This window comes from Equus quagga, chromosome 13 (genome assembly GCF_021613505.1).
Source record: "Equus quagga isolate Etosha38 chromosome 13, UCLA_HA_Equagga_1.0, whole genome shotgun sequence".
NCBI lineage: Eukaryota > Metazoa > Chordata > Mammalia > Perissodactyla > Equidae > Equus > Equus quagga.
The window spans coordinates 37,896,596-37,916,950 of NC_060279.1; the positions used below are offsets into that span (position 1 = coordinate 37,896,596).

Here is a 20,355-nt window from a genome sequence, read left to right on the forward strand (position 1 = left end):
TTCTGTGCCCCTCTGCCAGCCCTCACTGCTCAAGACGCTTTCCTTCTTATCCCCCTGACCTCCAGGACCCTGCCTGGCGTCCCACAATTTGCTACTGGGTCCCCCACCTTTTGGGACTGTTGGTCTCCAAGGCCCTATCTTTATCCCTTTCTTCAAGTCAATTCTTAGTCTTTACTCTCTGCCTGTGCCATGCCCAACACTGGGCTGGGGACAGTGGGAAACCTGGACATGTAGAAGACATGTGGTTCTTGCCCTAAAACCGCTTACAGCTTGAGATGGCAAGGCATAAAGATAAAAAATGATTAGAAAATGATCTAAGAGCATAAGAATGCAGAATGTTAACCTGGAAGGGACCTTGAAAACCTCAAATGAGCTCTGAGGTCTCCAGCCTAGGCCCCAACAATTGTGGCCAAGCCAGGGTGGAGGCCGAATGTCCCGTTGTCCCCACAGAGCTAATCCAGACGGAACTGCACCACGTGCGGACACTGAAGATCATGACCCGCCTCTTCCGCACGGGGATGCTGGAAGAGCTACAGCTGGAGCCTGCAGTGGTCCAGGGCCTGTTCCCCTGCGTGGACGAGCTCAGTGACATCCATACACGATTCCTCAGCCAACTGTTAGAACGCCGACGCCAGGCCCTGTGCCCTGGCAGCACCCGGAACTTTGTCATCCATCGTTTGGGTGACCTGCTCATCAGCCAGGTGTGAAAAGGCAGGATTCATGGGCAACATTCATGGAAGGAGGTGTGACTGGAGTGGGCATTTCTTGCCTCCAAACTCTAGGGGGTGGAGCCAGGGAGGGCTGGAGAGGCAGGAAGCCAGCCTGTTTGGCGGGACGCCGGAGGGTGTCTAGGGCATAAGGTATGTCTAAGGGATGTGCTGACCCAGCCTTGCTCCCTTGACTTCTAGTTCTCAGGTCCCAGCGCAGAGCAGATGCGTAAGACCTACTCGGAGTTCTGTAGCCGCCACACCAAGGCCTTAAAGCTCTATAAGGAGTTATATGCCCGAGACAAACGCTTCCAGCAGTTCATCCGGGTGAGCAAACCTGTCCAGGGCCCACACTCAGAGCCTCCTCTAGGGGCCCAATCCCAGCCTTCCCCACTCACGGGGGAGCACGTGTGTGCTGCCCCCACACGGAGGTCAGGTGTTCACCACCCCTCATGGACCCATCCTCTTGCGGATCCTGTCAACCGTAACCCCTCATAGTGGGAGAACAAGTGCTTTTTGCTGCCTTGTCTGGTTGGTCCTTACAATAAGCCTGTGGCCTTATCCCCATTTTCCAGATGCAGTCACCTAAGCCAGCGTGAGGTAAATGGCCAAGTTAGGGCCAGCACCAGAGCTTAGGGTCCAAGTCCAGCGTTCTTTCTGTTGCCCTCCCCTCTGGCCGCACTCTGGCCCTGAGCCCTGCCTCTACCCTTGTAGAAAGTGACCCGCTCGGCTGTGCTGAAGCGGCATGGGGTCCAGGAGTGCATCCTACTGGTGACTCAGCGCATCACCAAGTACCCGGTGCTCATCAACCGGATCTTGCAGCATTCCCACGGTGAGAGGGAGGGAGGGCCCCAGGAGCAGGGTGGGGAGGGGGCTGTCTGGGGTGAGAAAAGGCTCAAGATAACCAAGGGAAGGTATGGGGGCACACGTGGAACCCAGGACAGCCTCCGAAGGTGGGATGGAGACACGGTGGGAATTGGGGCTGGAGGGCAGCTGGCTCACCCGTCCTTCATGCCAACCCTGGCACCAGGGATGGAGGAGGAACGCCAGGACCTGACGACAGCACTGGGGCTAATGAAGGAGTTGCTATCCAATGTGGACCAGGATGTGCATGAGCTGGAGAAAGGTGCCCGCCTGCAGGAGATCTACAACCGCATGGACCCTCGGGCCCAGACCCCAGTGCCTGGCAAGGGCCCTTTTGGCCGAGAGGAGCTTCTGCGGCGCAAGCTGATCCATGATGGTTGCCTGCTCTGGAAGACGGCAACTGGGCGCTTCAAAGGTCAGTGGTCAGCTTGGCAGGCCGGGCAAGAGTCCGCTGTCAGATATAGAGAGGGAGAAGCATCCAGCCCTTAGGACCTCTTTTTATGCAGCCCTACACCCAGGGTGAGACCCAGTGGGAGGAAAGAATGTGGTCTCTGTTGCAGCTAAAGTCTGAATCTGGATTTAACTTCATGGACCATACAAGGACTTCCTTATTAGTATTTATTCATTTCTTTGGTCCTTGTGTGCCTGGAGAACTACCAGTTTTGATGAGGAGGACAGAGAAACTCCAGGATTGGAAGACAAGATCAGGGTAGTTGGTTCCTCCAGCTGGAATCCCACCTGCCAGGACCGGGACTGGGGAATGGGCAGGAGCTTTGGGGAGACAGCTGGGAAAGGCCCACAGGAGGGGCCTGAGCCCAGGGAAGGATGGGCAGGGTGGAGAGGAGCGAAAAGAGCAGAGAGGGCATGCGAGCGTCAGGGGCACAATTCCCACTCCCTTTCCCAGGTTGCACTGGACAAGTCTTCCCTACCTAAATCAAGGCAAGAGAGTAGCAGGCCTTGGCTTTGTGGGTGAAGAATGAGGGACAAAAGTCAACTGTGCTATCTGAGGCCAGAGCCTGCCCAGAGCCTCTGTCCCATGTCATGAAACCCCCACTCCACGTACTTGGGTACCTCAGTCTCCACCAGCCACTTTCCTTCATCCCTTTCTCTTCTTCCCATCCCTCCCACGCAGAAGCTAAAAATGTAAACCATGGGGGGTTAAAAATAGCAAGGCTGGAGAGCTTTATTTCTGAAGCATTTAGCAAAAGCCCTCCCCTTCTGAGTGCCCACAGTTTAGTAAAATTTCCAAGGGCAAAGGGTGACTGTGTTTTCTTGACTGTGACATCTGAGTTTTATGGACTCGACTTTTGTTTCCCCCCTCAGTCTTAAAGTGCTGGACCTCATAGGATCTGAAAGCCTGGAAGGTGGGGCAGAGAAGGAAAAGGAAGGAGGGGCCTGCTGGGGTTGGAGGAGATGGGTGTGTTCAACTGGGGAGAGATGGATGAGGAACCCAACTTTCGCCCTCCCTACCCAGCACGAAATGAGAAGTGGAAATATGCTGGGGCAGGGGAATTTAGATCAGATGTCCACAAAAGTCTTGTGTTAGTTTGTTGTTAGATATGGAACTGAAAGGCTGAAAAAAGGTGGCCCCTCCTACTCTGGAAATCCTTTTTACCCTCACAAAAATCTGGGATCCTTTCACCCAGAAAAATACACATGTGTTGTATTAATATGTTAAATTGCCTATGCAACTTCAGAGGGTTTACAGAGCCCCTGAAGCCAGCAGTGGATATCACAGGGATCTGCAGACCCCGCGTTAAACCTGCATCCGTTGGCTGAAGAGGGTTTTCTTCAAAGGCGATGGGTGATCCCTTATGGTCTCCTCCAGCCCATGAAGCTGTTTCATCTGATAGCACATGTGCTTTTTTTCCTCTCATTTCTGAGCTGTAAGACTGGGGACATGGGAGGTCTGCAAAGGTGGAGGAAGCAACCAGAGGGAAGAGAGGCCAGGAAGAGGGGGCGTCGGGAGCACTAAGCTGTCAGGGTAGGCCTGGTCCTTGGGAAAGAGGGGAATAGCTGCTCGGACCCTCTAATGCTGACTGTTCTCCGGCCCTTCTCCCCCTGCCAGATGTGCTGATGCTGCTGATGACAGATGTGCTGGTGTTTCTCCAGGAAAAGGACCAGAAGTACATCTTCCCTACCCTGGTGAGACCCTCTTCCTCTTCCTTTCTCAGAACAGACAAGTGTTGCAGGCCTTTCTTGCTTTCCTACCTAAGCCCGAAAAAACCCTGGAATCCTCCACAGAGTCAAACAGCTGTTACTGTAACCGTTACTATAACGCGATAAGGAGAAATAAGAATAGCTGACAGGTGTTGTTACCGTGTTGTGTGGGCACTGTTACACCTGTGAGCAAGGCCCATTATTATCCTCTTGTAGATAAGGAAAGGAAAGCTTAAAGTTAATTAAATTGTCAAGGGTCACATACATTTCTGAGTCCTCTCTGGCTGCCACCAGAGCCTGGGCTCTTCACTGGTATTGTGGGCTGACTCTTCAATCTTTTGAGTATTCTAGAAGGACTGAAGACCCAAGTATCCAAGGGTCAGGATTCCCAGGCTTAATCCTCCTTCTCCCCTGACTGGCAGGACAAGCCCTCAGTGGTACCACTGCAGAATCTAATCGTTCGGGACATCGCCAACCAGGAGAAAGGGATGTTTCTGATCAGCTCGGGGCCCCCTGAGATGTATGAGGTCCACACGGCATCCCGAGATGACCGGAGCACCTGGATTCGCGTCATTCAGCAGAGCGTGCGAGTGTGAGTGTGTATATGGCCTCAGGGCACCTGCAGTTTAGGGCCCCGGGCCCGGGCACTTCGGCAAACAGAACCCAGGGTTCAGAGGTGGAGGCAGAGGCTGGGGGAGAGAGAAGATGGCACAAGGCAGGAAAGGTCATCTGTGTCCTCATTCCTGTAAAGTCGTATTTTATGCGATGACAACTCTGACCACCTTTCAAACGCAGCATGAGCTAACAAGCAAAGGAATTCTGTCGCATGGTGGCCTACCTGCCAGCCACCAGTACCGTTTCAGCTGCATTAACATCTCAGTCCATAGGCACTGGGCTGCTACTTGGATTGTATTGTGTTTTGCCTTCATCTTCTAAAAATGAATGAAAAAGAGGATAATGAAAGCATTGATACTGGAAATAAGAGGTGCAAGTCTCAGACAACCTCCATACAATAGAGGCAAGAAGGAAACTGTTCAGTTGCTAAAGCAGCAAATCCTTGGCTTCTGTTGGACACACATTAGGTCTGAGGCAGTCAACTGTGTATCTGCTGTGGTGAAAAAGTCAAGTAAATGCGTGCGTATAAAATGTTGAAAACGGATTCCTGAAGATTATGCCTAAAGATAAACTCAATTAGGATGTTTATGATATTTTTTAGCTTTCAAGGAATGGATTCTTCTGCACTTTATAATATGTAAAGCTACTTTTTTTTTTTACTTCTGCAATTTAGACTTTCGAATCAATTTTTCAGAAATGCATACAAAAGTATGAAATTGCCTTTTCTAGGAAAACAATACAAAATATCTGTCCCATTCACGGTAGATCCATGAGTGGCCTCTTTATTAATAGTATAATATTTGTAATTGTGAAATCATAATTAATATTATTCTTTGTAATTGATTTATTGAGCTTCTGCCGTGTTCAAAGCACTGTTACATTATTTCCTCTAATACTAACCAAAACCCTGTGAGGAAGATGTTATCCCCATTTTTCAGATGAGGAAGTAGATTAGCACCTGGTAAACGGGGGAGCCAGGATTTGAGCCCAGTTTGCTTGATGCCAAAACTGTAGTTGTCCCTCTGCACTGTGCTGCCTCTGCAGTGACCTCTGGAGAAGTTTATCCTTCCCAGTAAACACAGATGATGGGTGCTAAGAAAAGAGAGGGTCAGGAGCAGATGAAGCCAGGGCACGCGGCCGGTGAGCCCCTACCAGGGAAGCGAACAGCGTGTTTGGGAAGGAGGGAAAACTGATTCCTGGTCTGTAACCCAGCTTCCTCCCCCCAACCCCACCCGACCTGTTCTCCCTCCAGATGCCCATCCAGGGATGACTTCCCCCTGATTGAGACGGAGGATGAGGCTTACCTGCGGCGAATCAAGAGTAAGTCCGCCCAGAGAGCTTGTTAAATAATGTATGATACATCCACGATGGAATACCATGGAACTATTTAAAAAAGTGAGGTGGCTCTATGAGCGCTGATATAGATCCATAACTAAAATATACTAAGCGAAAGAGTGAAGTTTAAAACAAGGGTAAGGTGTATGCCACCACTCGTGTCAAAATAATGGAGATAGCTGTATGTCATATGTATTTTGTGTGTGTGTGTGTGTGTAATATCTCTAGCAAGATAAGCTATTATTACTGTGGCTGCCTCTGGGAAGGTGAACTAGGAAGACCAGGATTGAGACAGGATTGATTACTTTTTTACTCTTAAGGCTTTATATTACTTAGGCTGTGATCTAACTGCTCTACCAAAAGACCAATGAAAGTCAGTTGCTTAAATGAGGCAGAGGATTATTTCTCTCCACGTAACAGTCCAGAAGTGGGAAGCGTGGGGTAGCCGTGCAGCTCTGCCATCTTCAATAGGAAAATCCCCCCTCTCGATGTCCAAAGTGGCTACTCCAGCTCCTGCTGTTACATCTGTACCCCAGCTGGCAGGGAGGAGTAAAGGAACAAGGAGAATTTATACCCGTTTCTTTTAAGGGCGGATCTGGAAGACACTCACATCCATTGGCCAGAATTTAGTCATGTGGCAATGTCTAGCTGCAAGTCAATCTGGGAACTGTAGTCTAACTGGGCAGCCACGTGCCCAGATGAAACTTGTGTGCATCCTCTAAAAAAGCCCTTGTACTTCCTTCTCTAAAGGAAGATGGGGAAAATGAAAACTGGTGAACAACCTACAGTCCCTGCCACAAATTGTTTATGTTTGTTTTTAAAACCAAAGTGCATGTGTTACTTTTCCCCCAAAAAAGATTTCTTCTTTTTCGTAAATGCCAAAAACCCAAAATTAAGTCCTGTCACTCTGCCCAGCTCTGGACCTTAACCCCTGGGGCTGCCCCTCTGCTCCTGCCTCTTCTGGGTGCCCCTAGGCCCTCCCGTGTGCTCACCTGTTCCTTACCCACAGTGGAGCTGCAACAGAAAGACCGGGCACTGGTGGAGCTGCTGCAAGAGAAGGTCGGGCTGTTCGCCGAGATGACCCATTTCCAGGTGGAAGAGGATGGCGGCAGTGGGATGCCCCTGCCCACCCTGCCCAGGGGCCTTTTCCGCTCTGAGTCCCTTGAGTCCCCTCGTGGCGAGCGGCTGCTGCAGGATGCCATCCGTGAGGGTGAGGGAGCTCCTAGGGAAGAGTCCAGGCTCATCCACTCACCATCACAGAATATGACCACACGGCTAGACAGACAAGGGGGAGGTCGAGTCCATAATCCACAAACTCCGCTGAGCGCCTGTTTGCTGCCAGGTGCTGGGAAGGCAGGGGCAGAGGCGTGGTCCTTGCTCCTGTTTGACACCTCTCATTAGCATCTACTTGTGCGGGCCCTTAGGCACCATTAATGACCTTTGTTTTGCCTGGTCTGTGGGTATGAGTGAGACCTCACTGCCTGTGCAGGGGGAATTTCCCTAAATGCCTCAATATTCCATGTATATTGGTGAACGGCATCCCCTCCCATTCCCCACAGGGTTCTCTCTTGCTCCTGTCCTCATCTCTTCCTCTTTCCTTTCAGTGGAGAGCTTGAAGGACCTGCTGGTGGGGCCTGGAGTAGAGCTGCTCTCAACATCCCGAGAACCAGCCCTGCCAACGGATCCAGACAGCGGCGGTAACACGAGTCCTGGGGTCACTGCCAGTGAGTGCCAGGGCAGGGGACCAAGGTAGTGGGTGGGCAGGATTAAAGGGAATGGGGTAGTACCAGGGACCGAGTGGTGTCAGGGCCCTGGGGAAGTGAGCCCAGCCCGTCCTTTTCCCCTTCTCAACAGATGGTGAGGCCAGAACCTTCAATGGCTCGATTGAGCTCTGCAGAGCTGACTCAGACTCCAGCCAGAAGGTGGGTCCTCAGAAGGTGTCAGGACTTGGCTAGAGGGTGGGAAAGGGACAGCTGGCCTATAGATCCTTGACACAGAGCTATCAGGGACTTGTGTGCTTGCTGACTCCCCATCCTTGCCCATTTCTGCAGGATCGAAATGGAAATCAGCTGAGATCGCCCCAGGAGGTGAGATGGGAATTTGATGGTATAGGAAACTGAAGGGAGGATTTCTCAGTCTGAGAAATTGGAGTCCAATTTGGAGTGGTGTGGGGGAAAGTCTACACTTCAAAGTATCTGGAATCTTATTGTCCCCACACCCACCTTTACTCAACTTCTGGGCGGTTCTCCCATCCTGAAGCTTGGGCCCTGTTCCCACCCTCTTCTCTGTCCTCAGGAAGCGTTGCAGCGATTGGTCAATCTCTATGGACTTCTACATGGCCTACAGGTCAGTGGGGCAAGGGGAGGAGCCAGACCAAAGCTGCCCGTTTTGGTGGGGCAGAGTCATCCTAACAGGCCTTTCTAAGCCTTCCTCCAATTTGAGCTCTCCAGGAATCATGACCTGGGCGCTGGGGAGGGAGGGGAAGGGGGAGAAGAAACGGGGTTCTGATACACCCGTCTGTCCCCATGCCACCCCCAGGCGGCTGTGGCCCAGCAGGACACTTTGATGGAAGCTCGGTTCCCTGAGGGCCCTGAGCGGCGGGAGAAGCTGTCTCGAGCCAACTCTCGGGATGGGGATGCTGGCAGAGCCGGGGTTGCCCCCGGGGCTCCTGAAAAGCAGGCCACGGAACTGGCATTACTGCAGCGGCAACACACGCTGCTGCAGGAGGAGCTGCGGCGCTGCCGGCGGCTAGGCGAAGAGCGGGCCACCGAGGCCGGCAGCCTGGAAGCCCGGCTCCGGGAAAGCGAGCAGGCCCGGGCTCTGCTGGAGCGGGAGGCCGAGGAGGCTCGCAGGCAGCTGGCCGCCTTGGGCCAGACTGAACCGCTCCCAGCCGAGGCCCCCTGGGCCCGCAGGCCTCTGGACCCTCGGCGTCGGAGCCTCCCTGCCGGCGATGCCCTGTACTTGAGTTTCACCCCCCCACAGGTAAGGAGGCTTGGAGGAGTGAGCTGACCTGGGGTGGACATAAGGGTCCATGAGAGAACCTGAAAGGAATGGGGGATTTGAGCTGAAATGAAATCAGGCAACAGACTTGAAGGATATTATGATGCTGGTTGGAGAACTGAAAAATTTGGATGGGTACAGAAAGAAATCAGTCAGTGGTGGCTCTACTGGGAGAGTCGCGTCTTGGGGCCCAGCAGGGCCTGCAGTCTTCACACTGCTCATTCCCTGGCCTGCTGCTTTTCCTGCCTGCTGTCCACAGCCCAGCCGAGGCCACGATCGCCTGGATTTGCCTGTGACTATTCGCTCTGTCCATCGACCATTTGAGGATCGAGAGAGACAGGAGCTGGGCAGCCCCGAGGAGCGGCTGCAAGATAGCAGTGACCCTGACACTGGCAGCGAGGAGGAAGGTGGTGGCCGTCTGTCTCCGCCCCATAGTCCACGAGGTGAGACCCAGGCAGAGACATGGAATAGAAGTGGGGTACAACCTGGGTAGAGACCCTTGGGTTTCCAAATGGAGTCTGTATCCTGGAACACAGGAACATTGAGGACGGTCCCTAAAATCCGAGTTCTACAGTAACCCTTGGGAGGGACGCACGGACTTCCCATTTTGTCCGATGGTGAATGAGTGGTAGAACTCGAGGAAGCAGAGAACGTAGGGTCCTTTCCTCTTCCAAAAAGCCAGTGATTCCCAACCTTTTCAAGTAGAAATAGATTTTTTTTCCCTTAAGATTGGCACCTGAGCTAACATCTGTTTCCAATCTTTTTTTTTTTTTTTTCCTTCTTCTCCCCAAAGCCCTCCAGTACATAGTTGTATATTCTAGTTGTGAGTGCCTCTGGTTGTGCTATGTGGGACACCGCCTCAGCATGGCCTGATGAGAGGTGCTAGGTCCACGCCCAGGATCCAAACCAGTGAAACCCTGGGCCGTCAAAGCAGAGTGCACAGACTCGGCCACGGGGCCAGCCCTAGAAATAGATTTTTAAAGTAAAACAATTTCAAAGATCTCTAAGTTCTTAGAGTTGGTTCAGGAAATGCAAAACAACTAAAAGCTACTGTGACTTCATATAATAATCTTAATACATTTTGTATTTTATTAACCAAATTGTATCTTTGTATACTTACAAAGTGTAAAAGGACCTAGGTGTGGCTAGGTGTGGCCTTGTTGACAGAGGTTTTTCTCTCACCCACGGGCTCACTGATCTCTGCCACTGACACCTCTGCCGTCCCTTGCAGCCTTCAGAGCTCTTCAGTACGCAGATGGGTAGGCATTAGTGTAGGGGGGCAGTTGCTCCCAGGAGCCTCTACTCACTCACTAACTTTGCCCTTCCCCCTTCAGACTTCACCCGAATGCAGGACATCCCGGAAGAGACTGAGAGCCGCGACGGGGAGCCTGTGGCTTCAGAGAGCTAAGGGGGCCCCTCCCCCCTGCCCTGTGCCCCCCTGAAGAACATTACTGAGGGAGGAAAATCTTGGGGACTCCAATCTGCCAATGACAAGGGAACATTTGAAAGAACTGCTGATTGTCCTTGCCAGCTCTTGGGATCCTTGGATACCTGGGGCCATTTAGGAAGCTGGGCGAATTAGGCCATAGTGCCCCCTGGTGGCATCCAGAAGCTACACCACAGATGCCAATCTTTCATGCCTTCTTCCCTCTACTTTAGGAAAATTTATTTATTTATTGTTTATTAGTTATGGAGGGAGAGAGGAGATTTAGAGGACCAGGGACATGGGAACCAAGCCATAGGGATCAGGGGGCCTTGTCCTTTAACACTACTGGGGTTTATTCAGGCTTAGCCGTGCAACTGCAGGGTTCTAGCCCTGACACCCCTCCCCAGCAACAACCATCTTTGAGGAGAGGCTGCAGCCACAGGAGCCTATTGCCCTTCCAGAAGGGCTGTGGGAAGGGCCATGTCCCTCTCCCACTTCCCTCAGCCTCTTCCTGCTGTTCTCTCTTCTCTCCATCCTCCATGGAAACCCCAGGGAGATAACCTGGCTTCCTAGAGCTGATGGAATAGAGGTTGAGGTGGCCATAATAGTTTGTTGCTGGGGGAGGGAAAAAAACCCACAGGGACCAGAATGTTCTTTTGTTGTTGTTATTTTCTTTTTTGTACCAAAGCCAACTGCACGTGTTTTATATTTTTAAGAGAAGATTGTAGGCAGTTAGAAATCACAGCCTTCTATCTCCACATCTCTGAAGAACTTGAGGGATGGGGGAACAACGGCTTCTCTCCTCATCTATAGTAATGGGGGATCTCTTCTGACCTCTTCCCCAGCCATTTGGAAAAAAAGTTCTAGGGAGAGTCGGGAAATCTCCACAAATCCTGACCTCATCCCCCACCTCAGCAACCATGACCTGAAACCTCAGTGTGAATTTTGGGGATTTTTCAATGGACCCCCCAGTGCCCACCAGCTCCAGCCGTTTTTCTGCCAATTTGATTGTAAAAAAAAAAAAAAAAGGAAGGGAAAAAACACAAAGCAGGGAAAATTAAAGACCTGGAACCTGGAACCCCATGATGTGCTGTCTCTTAATGTCTGCTGGTTCCGAGGGTGCTGGTAATGAGGAAAGCCGGGCAGTGACCCGTGTCCCTCCAGAAGAGGTCTTTGCCTCTCACAGGAACGACAGACTGCCTCATTGAAGACGGGGCACTAGCCACAGAACCTGCTGCAGGCCTTTTTTGTTGTTGTCGTCGATGTTCACGAATACAAGGATGAGAATGAAGGGGCGCTGAGCTGGTTCCAGTGGCTGCTGGGGATTCCAATATTAGAAAACTTGTTTCCATCTCATTTGCATGCCATGCTCAGAAACTGCATCAGCCTGTTGCCCCCTTCCTTCCCTTTGGGCACAGTTCCTGTTAGCCTCTCCCCTGTCATTCATTTTCAGACTCAGCCCCACTCTGCCCTGGTTCTTCCCAGTGTCAGGGTCCTGGGGTAACCTCTTTAAGACAGTTCCCCTCAGAGGAGCTGCTCGTTTGCTCTCTGCCTCTTGGAGAGGTAGTGAGAGATTAGGTTGGTTTCAGTTCTTGGTTTTGGTTCATTTTGCTTCCTGTTTCTGGTTAATACCCTACTCTGGGGCTGTGGGGGGAGGGAGGAGGTGAGAGTCTAGAGTTGAATAAATGCTGGCATGCATACACATGTCTCTGTTGGAGCCCATGGGGTAAGAAGAGAAGAATGGGGCTCAAGACCTCAGCTGGAAAGAGGAATCGAAATCACGTGAGGGGGCAGGCTTGGGGGAGCAGCCAGCACCCTGCACCCCTGTACTTCTCGTCCACCAGCACTGGCCTTTACAAAGTGCTTTCTCATCCATTACGGGACGTGTGAGGTAGGAGTTTGTTCTCATTTTGCAGAGAAACCTAGGTGCAGAAAGGTTGCCAGGCCCGGAGAGGTGAGCCAGGAAGGGGCCAGCTCTCCTCGCAACAGTCCTCCACTTCCCCTCCTCGGCTGCTTTGCCTAAAAATACCAGAACAAGTTGCAAACGCACTGACACACGGCTCAGCAGCTGTCTGCCTTGTCAGCTGGAAGCGGCTGGGACCTGAAGCTGTAAAGGCGGTGCAGGGGGTGGGAGTGGGGTATCAGCATCCGAAGACCACCAAGAAAGGGGAATGCAGGCTCCCCAGCTTTCTCACACAGATCCAGGGAAGACACGAAGCGCACGGTGCAGGTGTGGAGAAGCCCACAGCACGTGGGAGAGCCGTGCTGTCCCTCCTGCTGCCCCTTGACCAAAACCTGTCCTCATCCTTGGCCCTGAAACTTAGGTCACACATTTCTCTGACATGGCTGTTCTGAGATTAGCCCCTCACATCTTTCACCATTCTATCCATTGTCCCCTCTAATCCCATTTTCGGAAACTCTATCCCTTCTGCCGCCGTTTCAAAGCTCTCTGGCTTCATGCTCCAGGAAGCCAGGGCCCAGCTTCTCGCCACAACAATGCCTTCTTTCCCGTCCGAGAGGAGCTCCAAGCCTCCCGGGCCCAGCTCTCCTCCATTGCACCCTCCCCCACCTCTCCTACCCCTCTCCAAGAGGAGATCTGCGTGCATTGGTTCATCTCTGACTTGGACCTCTTTAAACTTTGTCAATATTGACCTCTGGGTCCCATAAAGCAGAAATGCTCCCAGAGGAGCCAATATCCGGAGCCTAGCAAGGCCATCGGAGGAACTGCAGGGGGTGGCAAGAGGGATACCTAGCTGGGGGGGATTTTCCATCCTGAATTGGCTGGGTACAGACCTGGAGTTTTGGAACCAGTTTAAACATTATCAAAAAAAAGGAAATTAAACATCAAGAGGCTAATTAAATGTCTTTAACATTGCTTAATGTGTTGTGAATTGGGTGGTTGTTTAGAGCCTCTTCTGCTCAGCAACTGGATGGAGCTGGGGCAGAGGGCGCCTGCAGGCCGCCCGCCCCCCCCCCCCCCCCCCCCCCACCCCCGCCCGAGGCTTCACCGCTCAGGTGCAGCTCCCAGCTGTTGCTCTGGGATCCTGAGTGGCCTGAGTTGTTCTGGGCTCTAAGGCACGTTGGGGCAGCGGGAGGGCAATGTGAGTGGGAGCTTCACCCCATCTTCCCTCTATACCTCCCTCCTTGCCAGGGGCCGCCCCCCAAGAAAGTCCATTCTAATCGCTAAGCTTTGTCATTGCTGGGTCTCTACGGACACAGAAACCAAAGGGGAGCCCCCTGCCCTGGAGAACACACTTTCAAGAGGGGCTTGAGGGGCCAACCCCTCACTCACTCCTTTAAGTAAAACTCATTTCACTCTAGAGCGTGTAACAATAATTCCAGACAAGACCTTTTTGGCTCCCTGTCCCCGTCTCCCAGCTGCCACCTTATTTCCTCCTCTTCCTTTTTGTCTCCATTTTACATGATGTGTGAGAATAACAGCTAATACTCTATTTCAGGCACTGCCGAGTTCTCAACAGCCCATTTTACAGATGAGAAAACAGAAGTAAAGCAATTTACTGAGGTCCCTCAGCCAGTTAGTGTCAGAGCTGGCATGTGAATCCAGGTGCTCTGACACCTTTAGCTCTGATACTCTGAGCTAAGCACTTGGGGTGGAGAGGAAGACTTTCTGTGGTTTCCACTTCTTTGGCTGCACCTTCAGCCTCCTCTTCTCCCAACTCCCTTCCCCATCTCTCACCTCCCTATGCCCCACTCACACCCTTGGCTTATCTTCACTTTTCCCTCCAAATCTTGATTTAAAGAGAGACACACAGGTCCTCCCAGCCAGGACCAGGGTTCTACACTTGGGGCTTGGCTGATGCCAGGGATCCAACAAGACCCCATGTGCCTTCTCCCAGCAAGGGGACTACAGCTTTTGCAGCTGAGGTCTGTAAGCACCAAGTTTCTGTAGGAACCACTGAGATGGTAAAAAGGTGGAGATGGCCAGGAGAGGAGAGCATTTTGGGCCCTGGCACCAGAGGAGGACAAGAGCACACCCCGTTTGAGGTGAGGGGATGGGGAGGGGACAGACAGAGGGAGATAGGTACTGACCTCTGATCCGTGAGTCTAGAAACCTTGGGAAAATTTCCTGGGAATTCTCACAGGAGGCAGAAATGGGGCAAAGAATCCTTTTGTCCACACTAACTGGAGGTGGAACTGGGATTAAGGGTCAAGACAATTTGTGAATGATCCAGAGGTTTATTCTCAGATCCTCTTCTTTCCCACCTCCAAATGGAGACAAGCTTTGTCATACCCAGAGTGACCTGGGCCCAGGCCTCTCCCACTCCACCACACACCCACAGTGAGATCAAGGAGCAGACATTCTCTCAGGCAACGCAGCCAGGTAGAGAGGCAGGCCCCCTTCTCCCTATAAGGTGAGCATCCTGCACCTGGCAGACCCCAGAAGGAGGAGAGTGTTTAGCTTGCACCCATCACTCAGGTGTCCTTTTGTCTAATTTGGTGAGCAGCATAGTAAAAGGGCAACTCTCCTAGGGGGTACTTCCAACCCACCTCCTGCCTACCTCGTTTAGGGCCACCTGTTCCACCCAGCCTCGGCCCTGGGGCCACAGTCTTGCTCGCAGATCCCTGAAGGTGTCTGCCAGGGCCCTTCGTGGCTCCCGCCTTAGGAGACAGTACAGCACAGGGTTGAGGCAGATGTTGCTGTGTGCCAGGCAGGTGGTGACATGGGAGACTTGGGAATGGATGATGTAGAAAGTGCTGTCCCAGGGTACCAGGTCAAACTTCACCAGGATGCCCCAGAGAGTGACCACATGGTTGGGGAACCAGCAGAGGAAGAAGGAGGCCACCAGGATGCAGACAGAGCGGGCTACAACCCTGCTGTCCTGCCGACGCCGTTGCCGCTGCCGCAGGAAGGCCAGCAACAGCAGATAGCTGGTGGTGATGATGCCCAGGGGCACCATGAAGGCCAGCACCACCCTCTGAAGCTGGTAGGCTCCCAGCCAATACTTGCTGGGGAAGCGCATTAGGCACAGACGCACGCCACACACCTCACTCTCAGCCCCAAAGACAGCCGTGGGCACTGTCACCAGGGCAGCTGCCATCCACACTGCCAGGGTGGCCATACGGGCCCAGAAGAGTGATAGGTGGGTGCCTGGTCCTGTAGCCATGGCCACCACCCAGTATCGGGCAACACTCAGCGCCGTGATGAGGAAGATGCTGGCATAGACGTTGAGGACAGTGGCCGTCAGGACCATCTTGCAGAGGGCACCTCCGAAGGGCCAGTGGAGGTCCAGTGCTGACTCAGCTGCCCAGAAGGGGAGAGTAAGTGCCATCCCCAGGTCTGCCAGAGCCAGGTTGAAGACAAAAGTGTCGGAAGGAACTCGCCGAGCACAGTTACCCAGCACCCACAGCACGGCCAAGTTTCCCAGCAAGCCGACAGCCCCCACAAGCCCATAGGCCAGGGCAACCACAACCCTCAGGGCTGGGAATTCAACAGGCATCGCAGCATCATCAGTACTCAGCACGCTGCCTCCAGAGGTGTTGCCCCGGAATGCAGGCAGCGGGGCAGAAGTATTGGGTGTGGGCATCGCAGGGCATCCAAAGTCAGTGGTGCCAGGCAGAGGGGCCAGCAAGTGCCTGCCAGACTGGCAGGGCCACCTACAGCTCTCAGCAGGAGCCTCTAGATCTGAGTGCTTCTCTCAGGGCCTCAAGCTGCCAGGAGCCCTGGCCCACGCCCACACCTCAGAGGGAGGGGTGTGGATGGGACAACCTGCCTCTTCCCTGTTGGGTGGTGGGTGGGGCAGGGTAAGGGAGGGCCCAAACATAAATGTGTGCCTGCGTGCGTGTGTGTGTGTGTGTGCGTGTGTGTGTGTGTGTGTGTGTGTGTGTGTGTAGGAAGGGCTCTATGTGGCAGAAAGGGAGGGGAGAAAGGGGAGTTAACTATGGAGAGCAGCACCAAGCCTCCACTCTGGGGAGAGGGCCAGAGATACCCCATCTCAGGGATGACAGGAACTAAACTGGAGCCCCCTCTACTCCTAACAGTGTGCAGGGGCCCCCTTCTCTGCAGAAAGTGCTCCTTGGGGCCAGGGGAAGGGGCCTGGAAGGGGGCTAGAGGCAGGGACCCAGAATGCATGTCTGAGAGAGAGAGCAGAGGTTCTGGAGTCCCAGATCTGCTACTCACTAGCTGTGTGACTTTGGGTGAGTTACTTTACTCCCCTGAGACTCAGTTTCGTGGCTTAAAATTTTCAGATAATATCACAGCGTCGCAGGATTGGTGTGATGAGATAATACATGTGAAAAAGCACTTTGTATGTTACTGTTTTTCATAAATGATTATTATCTCAAAGGAAAAGTTTGGGGTGTCTGTAGTGAAAGGGAGCAGGGTACCGAGCAGCTATTATCACCATGCCCAGGGAACAGCGCCAACTAAAACACAGGTTGGAATTCATTGCAGCAACAAGTGACCTTGAGGCTAAGGACGGGGAGGAAAGGGGAGAGGAAGTCACAGCTTCCTGTTCCCTCCTCACTGGGAACATGGCCCGTGAAGACCTGAGTGGACCTGGGGCATGCCCGCAGTTCTGTTCCTGCTCCCGAGCATGAAGTAGTCCTGCTAACCTCTATCACTCCCACTGCCATTTCACCCTTTCCTGCTCTAGTCCGTGGAGTCAGAGGTCAACAGCACCCCCACTCTCTCCTCCAGTCCCCAAACCCCATTCCAGAGCTGTGGACCCTGAGATACATCCTCACCACACCTCATCCTGTCTCCCCATGATCTCAGCCCTCACTGGAAAAAATGCCTCATTGGGTCCTCCCCTTTTATGCCCATATCCCTATGCTTTGCAGAATTTGCTGTGATAGGGAAAAAGAGAAGGTGGGAGGTGGGTAGATAAAAGAGTGAGGCTTTTTCAAGGATTCCAAAATATTCAACACCTTCCTGCCCTCTGAGATGTTTGGTGTTCAGTTCCCTTGGAGTGCTGGGGGAGGAGAGGGGCCCTCGGGACAATCAATCAGCAGTGTGTTTGATGAACCCTATGGGAGACACCCAGAGATCCAGATTGGGTGCCGGGATGTTTGGGTTTTTCAGCAAGGAATGGGTGTGAAAGGGGTGGCAGAAGGAGTGTGGCCAGTCCAAGTTCAGCTGAGTCAGATGGGCTACCTCCTGACCTCCTGGACTGCTCCTGTGTGACTTCGTACCAGTTCCTCTGCCTCCGGGCCATGTTTACTCTTCCACCCATCCGGCGTCACCTTGCCAATCTGGCAGTGAAGATGTCTGTTTAATGCATTAGATTTATTTTCTCTTGGCTTGGAAAAAGGAAGTTGGGTCAGAACTCCAGGGTTCTGCTATCCATTTGAAATATCTGGTCCTCTAATCATTCCTTTTTTTACCTCTACTCATTTCTAATCCAAATCCTTTCCCTTGGTCTGAGACTAACATCCCCTTATGGTTATGCAGAGAGGTGATGCCACCAGCTGGCCAAATCTAAGAACTTCGCTTTGGGCCCTTACCTTTTTCTAGTAGTTCATTCATTCGTTCACTCTAATCAGAGCATTTCCTGAGAACCCTAATTATGTGCCAGTCATTGTGCCATATGCTGGGGAGACAAAAACAAATAAAATATGGTCCCTCTCCTCATGAAATGTAATAAACTTTTTCAAGATGGATGGGATCTTTAAGATCATCTAGTTCAACTTCTCATTTTATAAGGAGTGAAAGTGACTTGTCTAAGGCCACCAGGGAAATGGTGGCAGAGTCAGGATTTAAGATAAAAGTCTCTTGACTCCTAGAATCTGGCTCTTTCTGCTACATCATAAAACCCTTTTGGTATTTCTTTCCACCTATAGTCTCTTCCCCCTCGCTGAGTACCAGAAGCGCCGGTCCTTGCCCTTGGGAAGCTCCTAGGCTGCCAAGGGAAACAGGAGCAGGATGTGGACAGAGGGACAGGGACGGCTCCTCTCTAGATGGTCTTCATTCACAGCTGCTGGGAAATGAGGAGGAACTGGATCCAACAAGAGTGATTTTGCCATCCCTCTTGTTCCTATTCCTCTGGAGCCACACTTTACCAGCCCAATTTTCTATCTCAATTAGAGTCCAAGGACCTGTGTGGTAGATTATCGTGTCTGCCTTACATAAAAAGGATTTATAATGACCAGGCCTTCCCCTCAGGCACCTGAATATCCATGGCAGCCCACATTTACCCAGGCCACATCCCCGTCCCTGCTCTCCAAACCCAGACAAAGCGGAATTGGGGGAGGAGGCAGGAGGAACAGAGTCATCTTTCTGCAGAGCATAAAGAGAAGGAAGCTGTGCATTTGTGGCAGAAGAGACAGAGACTAGCCCCTTGGGGGACCAAAAATGGCAGAAGTAGGAGACCTGGCCCTAATCCAAATCTCCAACCTCATATCAACCCAAACAGCCACATCTCCAGCCCCTCACACGCCTGCCAGATCTCCTGGAGAAGATCCTCCAGTCTCGGGAAGGGGTATGGGCAGCTCCAACGCTCAAGGGCAAGCTCCACATCAGTCTCTCTCTCTCATCTTTACATTTTGGAATAGTTTTAGATTTACAGAAAAATTGCAAAGTCAGTGAGAGTGACCCATCTCTTTTATTTTCCACATTAAAATAAAAATGGAAGGGCCTCAAAAATAAAAACAAAAATCTTAGGGATAAATCTGAGGAAAGAACTGTTTAATTTTACCTGAGATAGTCACAGAGATTATTTTTAAACTGAACCTTGAAAAATCAGTAGATGTTTGTCCAGGGAAAGGGCATTTCAGGTGATGGGAACAGTACGATCAAAGACATGGGGGCATGCATCTGGGGAAATGCAAGCGTCAGCATGGCTGGCACAATAGTGTGTGTACCAAGGAAAAGACCAGGAAGCGTGGGAGCGGGAGGCAATCATGAGGTTATGGAGGACCTGAAGCAGGCAAGGGAACTTAGATTCTATCCTATAGAATGAGAAGCCACTGAAAGCTTTTAATCTACGCAGTGACAGAATCAGATTTATTTTTTAGGATTGTCTATCTGTTGACAATGTGAAGAACCACTCAAGGGGGCTGAAAATGGCAGGAGAAATATAAATTAGGAGAGTTTTGTAAATGGGCTGGGATAGTCAGGAAGTAGAGGAGCGGAGGAGTGTGGGTTATATTTAGGACATAGAATCAAACGACTGGGGATGTAAAATTGTTAAGAAGAGGGAGGAATTAAGAATGACCACCAGTTTATAGGCTCGGACTTAAGTGCATGGAGATTACATGAATGGATGGCTGGATAGATGTATGGCAGCACCATATACAGCATTAGAAAATACAGGCTGAAAAATGTGTGAACCATCTAGGTGTGGTGATCCAATATGCAGTTGACTATCTGGTCTTGAAGATCTGGACTTGGAAGTCCTTCAGTGGAAGGTGGTGATGGGTAAACCCATGGAAGAAAAGGTCCAGTAGCCCTGTGAACTCTGCTGGTTGCTTTCACAGCATCCACGTCCCCCTCCTCCTTTCTAAAGAACCTAATTTTGTTCCAGTATCCACTTCTCCACTACAGAGTCCAGATGACTTGGAGGAAGCTAACTCCATCCCCAGCTCTAGGGGTGGATGCTAATTATTTTAAGTCAATCACACTATAACCATCCCTCTTGACGGTAATTTTTTTTCAAGAGCCAAGGCTTAAGCTAATCAATACGTGACGTTACCCTGATGAGTGTTGTTAGTCCACAGGTTGGTCCAATCAGACTGAAGTGGGGGTAAGATTTTTATTCTGTGAGTGGCAGGGAGGATTTCTTTCTCCCATTGGATCTAAATTCAGAAGCATGTGTTGATTTTGGCAATCATCTTGTCACCACAAAAGAAGCCAGTCTAAGGACAAAGTCTTCTTGTGGAGGCAGGCAGAGTAGACAAGCTGAGCATACGCTATCTTTGGACTTCTAGTTATGAGGGAGAATACATTTATTATTGTTTAAGCCATTTTGAGTTATGTTTTCTGTTACTTGTGATGAGAAGCATCCTGGGTCTCAAGCCAGAACGGGATGTAAGATTAGTGAATAGTATTTTTTAGGGCAGAAGGAGCCAGAAATGTTTACTAAATTTATTGCTTACTATCGTAAGACAGAGCTATGTTGGTGAGGTATCATCTCTGAGCAGGGCAGACTGTAATCTTCTACCTCTACGGTTTTGGCTTCAGGGACTGGCAGATTTTCAGAGGCATGAGTAGATAGACATCATCTCTAGAAGACGATAGCCCTGGTGAGACTGTATTTGATTGGCTGGCACTCCAAGGCCAGTTCACTGGAG

The 20,355-nt window shown here is 51.5% G+C and overlaps 2 protein-coding genes across 9 annotated transcripts in view; one reads left to right on the forward strand and one right to left on the reverse strand.

The window, feature by feature from the left end:
* ARHGEF2 (Rho/Rac guanine nucleotide exchange factor 2) overlaps positions 1 to 12,835 on the forward strand; it is a 48,907-nt gene extending 36,072 nt beyond the window's left edge. For 4 of the 8 annotated variants that reach the window (XM_046682604.1, XM_046682607.1, XM_046682606.1 and 1 more), the window contains 15 exons: positions 451 to 701; positions 909 to 1,034; positions 1,422 to 1,539; positions 1,738 to 1,986; positions 3,640 to 3,716; positions 4,154 to 4,323; positions 5,599 to 5,666; positions 6,691 to 6,891; positions 7,286 to 7,405; positions 7,536 to 7,603; positions 7,733 to 7,768; positions 7,977 to 8,027; positions 8,220 to 8,663; positions 8,941 to 9,124; positions 10,016 to 12,831. In XM_046682604.1, the coding sequence (XP_046538560.1) occupies positions 451 to 701; positions 909 to 1,034; positions 1,422 to 1,539; positions 1,738 to 1,986; positions 3,640 to 3,716; positions 4,154 to 4,323; positions 5,599 to 5,666; positions 6,691 to 6,891; positions 7,286 to 7,405; positions 7,536 to 7,603; positions 7,733 to 7,768; positions 7,977 to 8,027; positions 8,220 to 8,663; positions 8,941 to 9,124; positions 10,016 to 10,089 (2,237 nt within the window). In that variant the 3' untranslated portion in view covers positions 10,090 to 12,831. Of the gene's footprint in view, positions 1 to 450; positions 702 to 908; positions 1,035 to 1,421; positions 1,540 to 1,737; positions 1,987 to 3,639; positions 3,717 to 4,153; positions 4,324 to 5,598; positions 5,667 to 6,690; positions 6,892 to 7,285; positions 7,406 to 7,535; positions 7,604 to 7,732; positions 7,769 to 7,976; positions 8,028 to 8,219; positions 8,664 to 8,940; positions 9,125 to 10,015 lie in introns of all 8 variants that reach the window. The other 4 variants (XM_046682602.1, XM_046682600.1, XM_046682601.1 and 1 more) reach the window with 2 other exon arrangements.
* Positions 12,836 to 14,594: 1,759 nt separating this feature from the next.
* Positions 14,595 to 15,653, reverse strand: RXFP4 (relaxin family peptide/INSL5 receptor 4). Its single transcript, XM_046680679.1, has one exon. The coding sequence runs from the start codon at positions 15,651 to 15,653 to the stop codon at positions 14,595 to 14,597; it is 1,059 nt and encodes a 352-aa protein (XP_046536635.1).
* Positions 15,654 to 20,355: the final 4,702 nt, after the last annotated feature.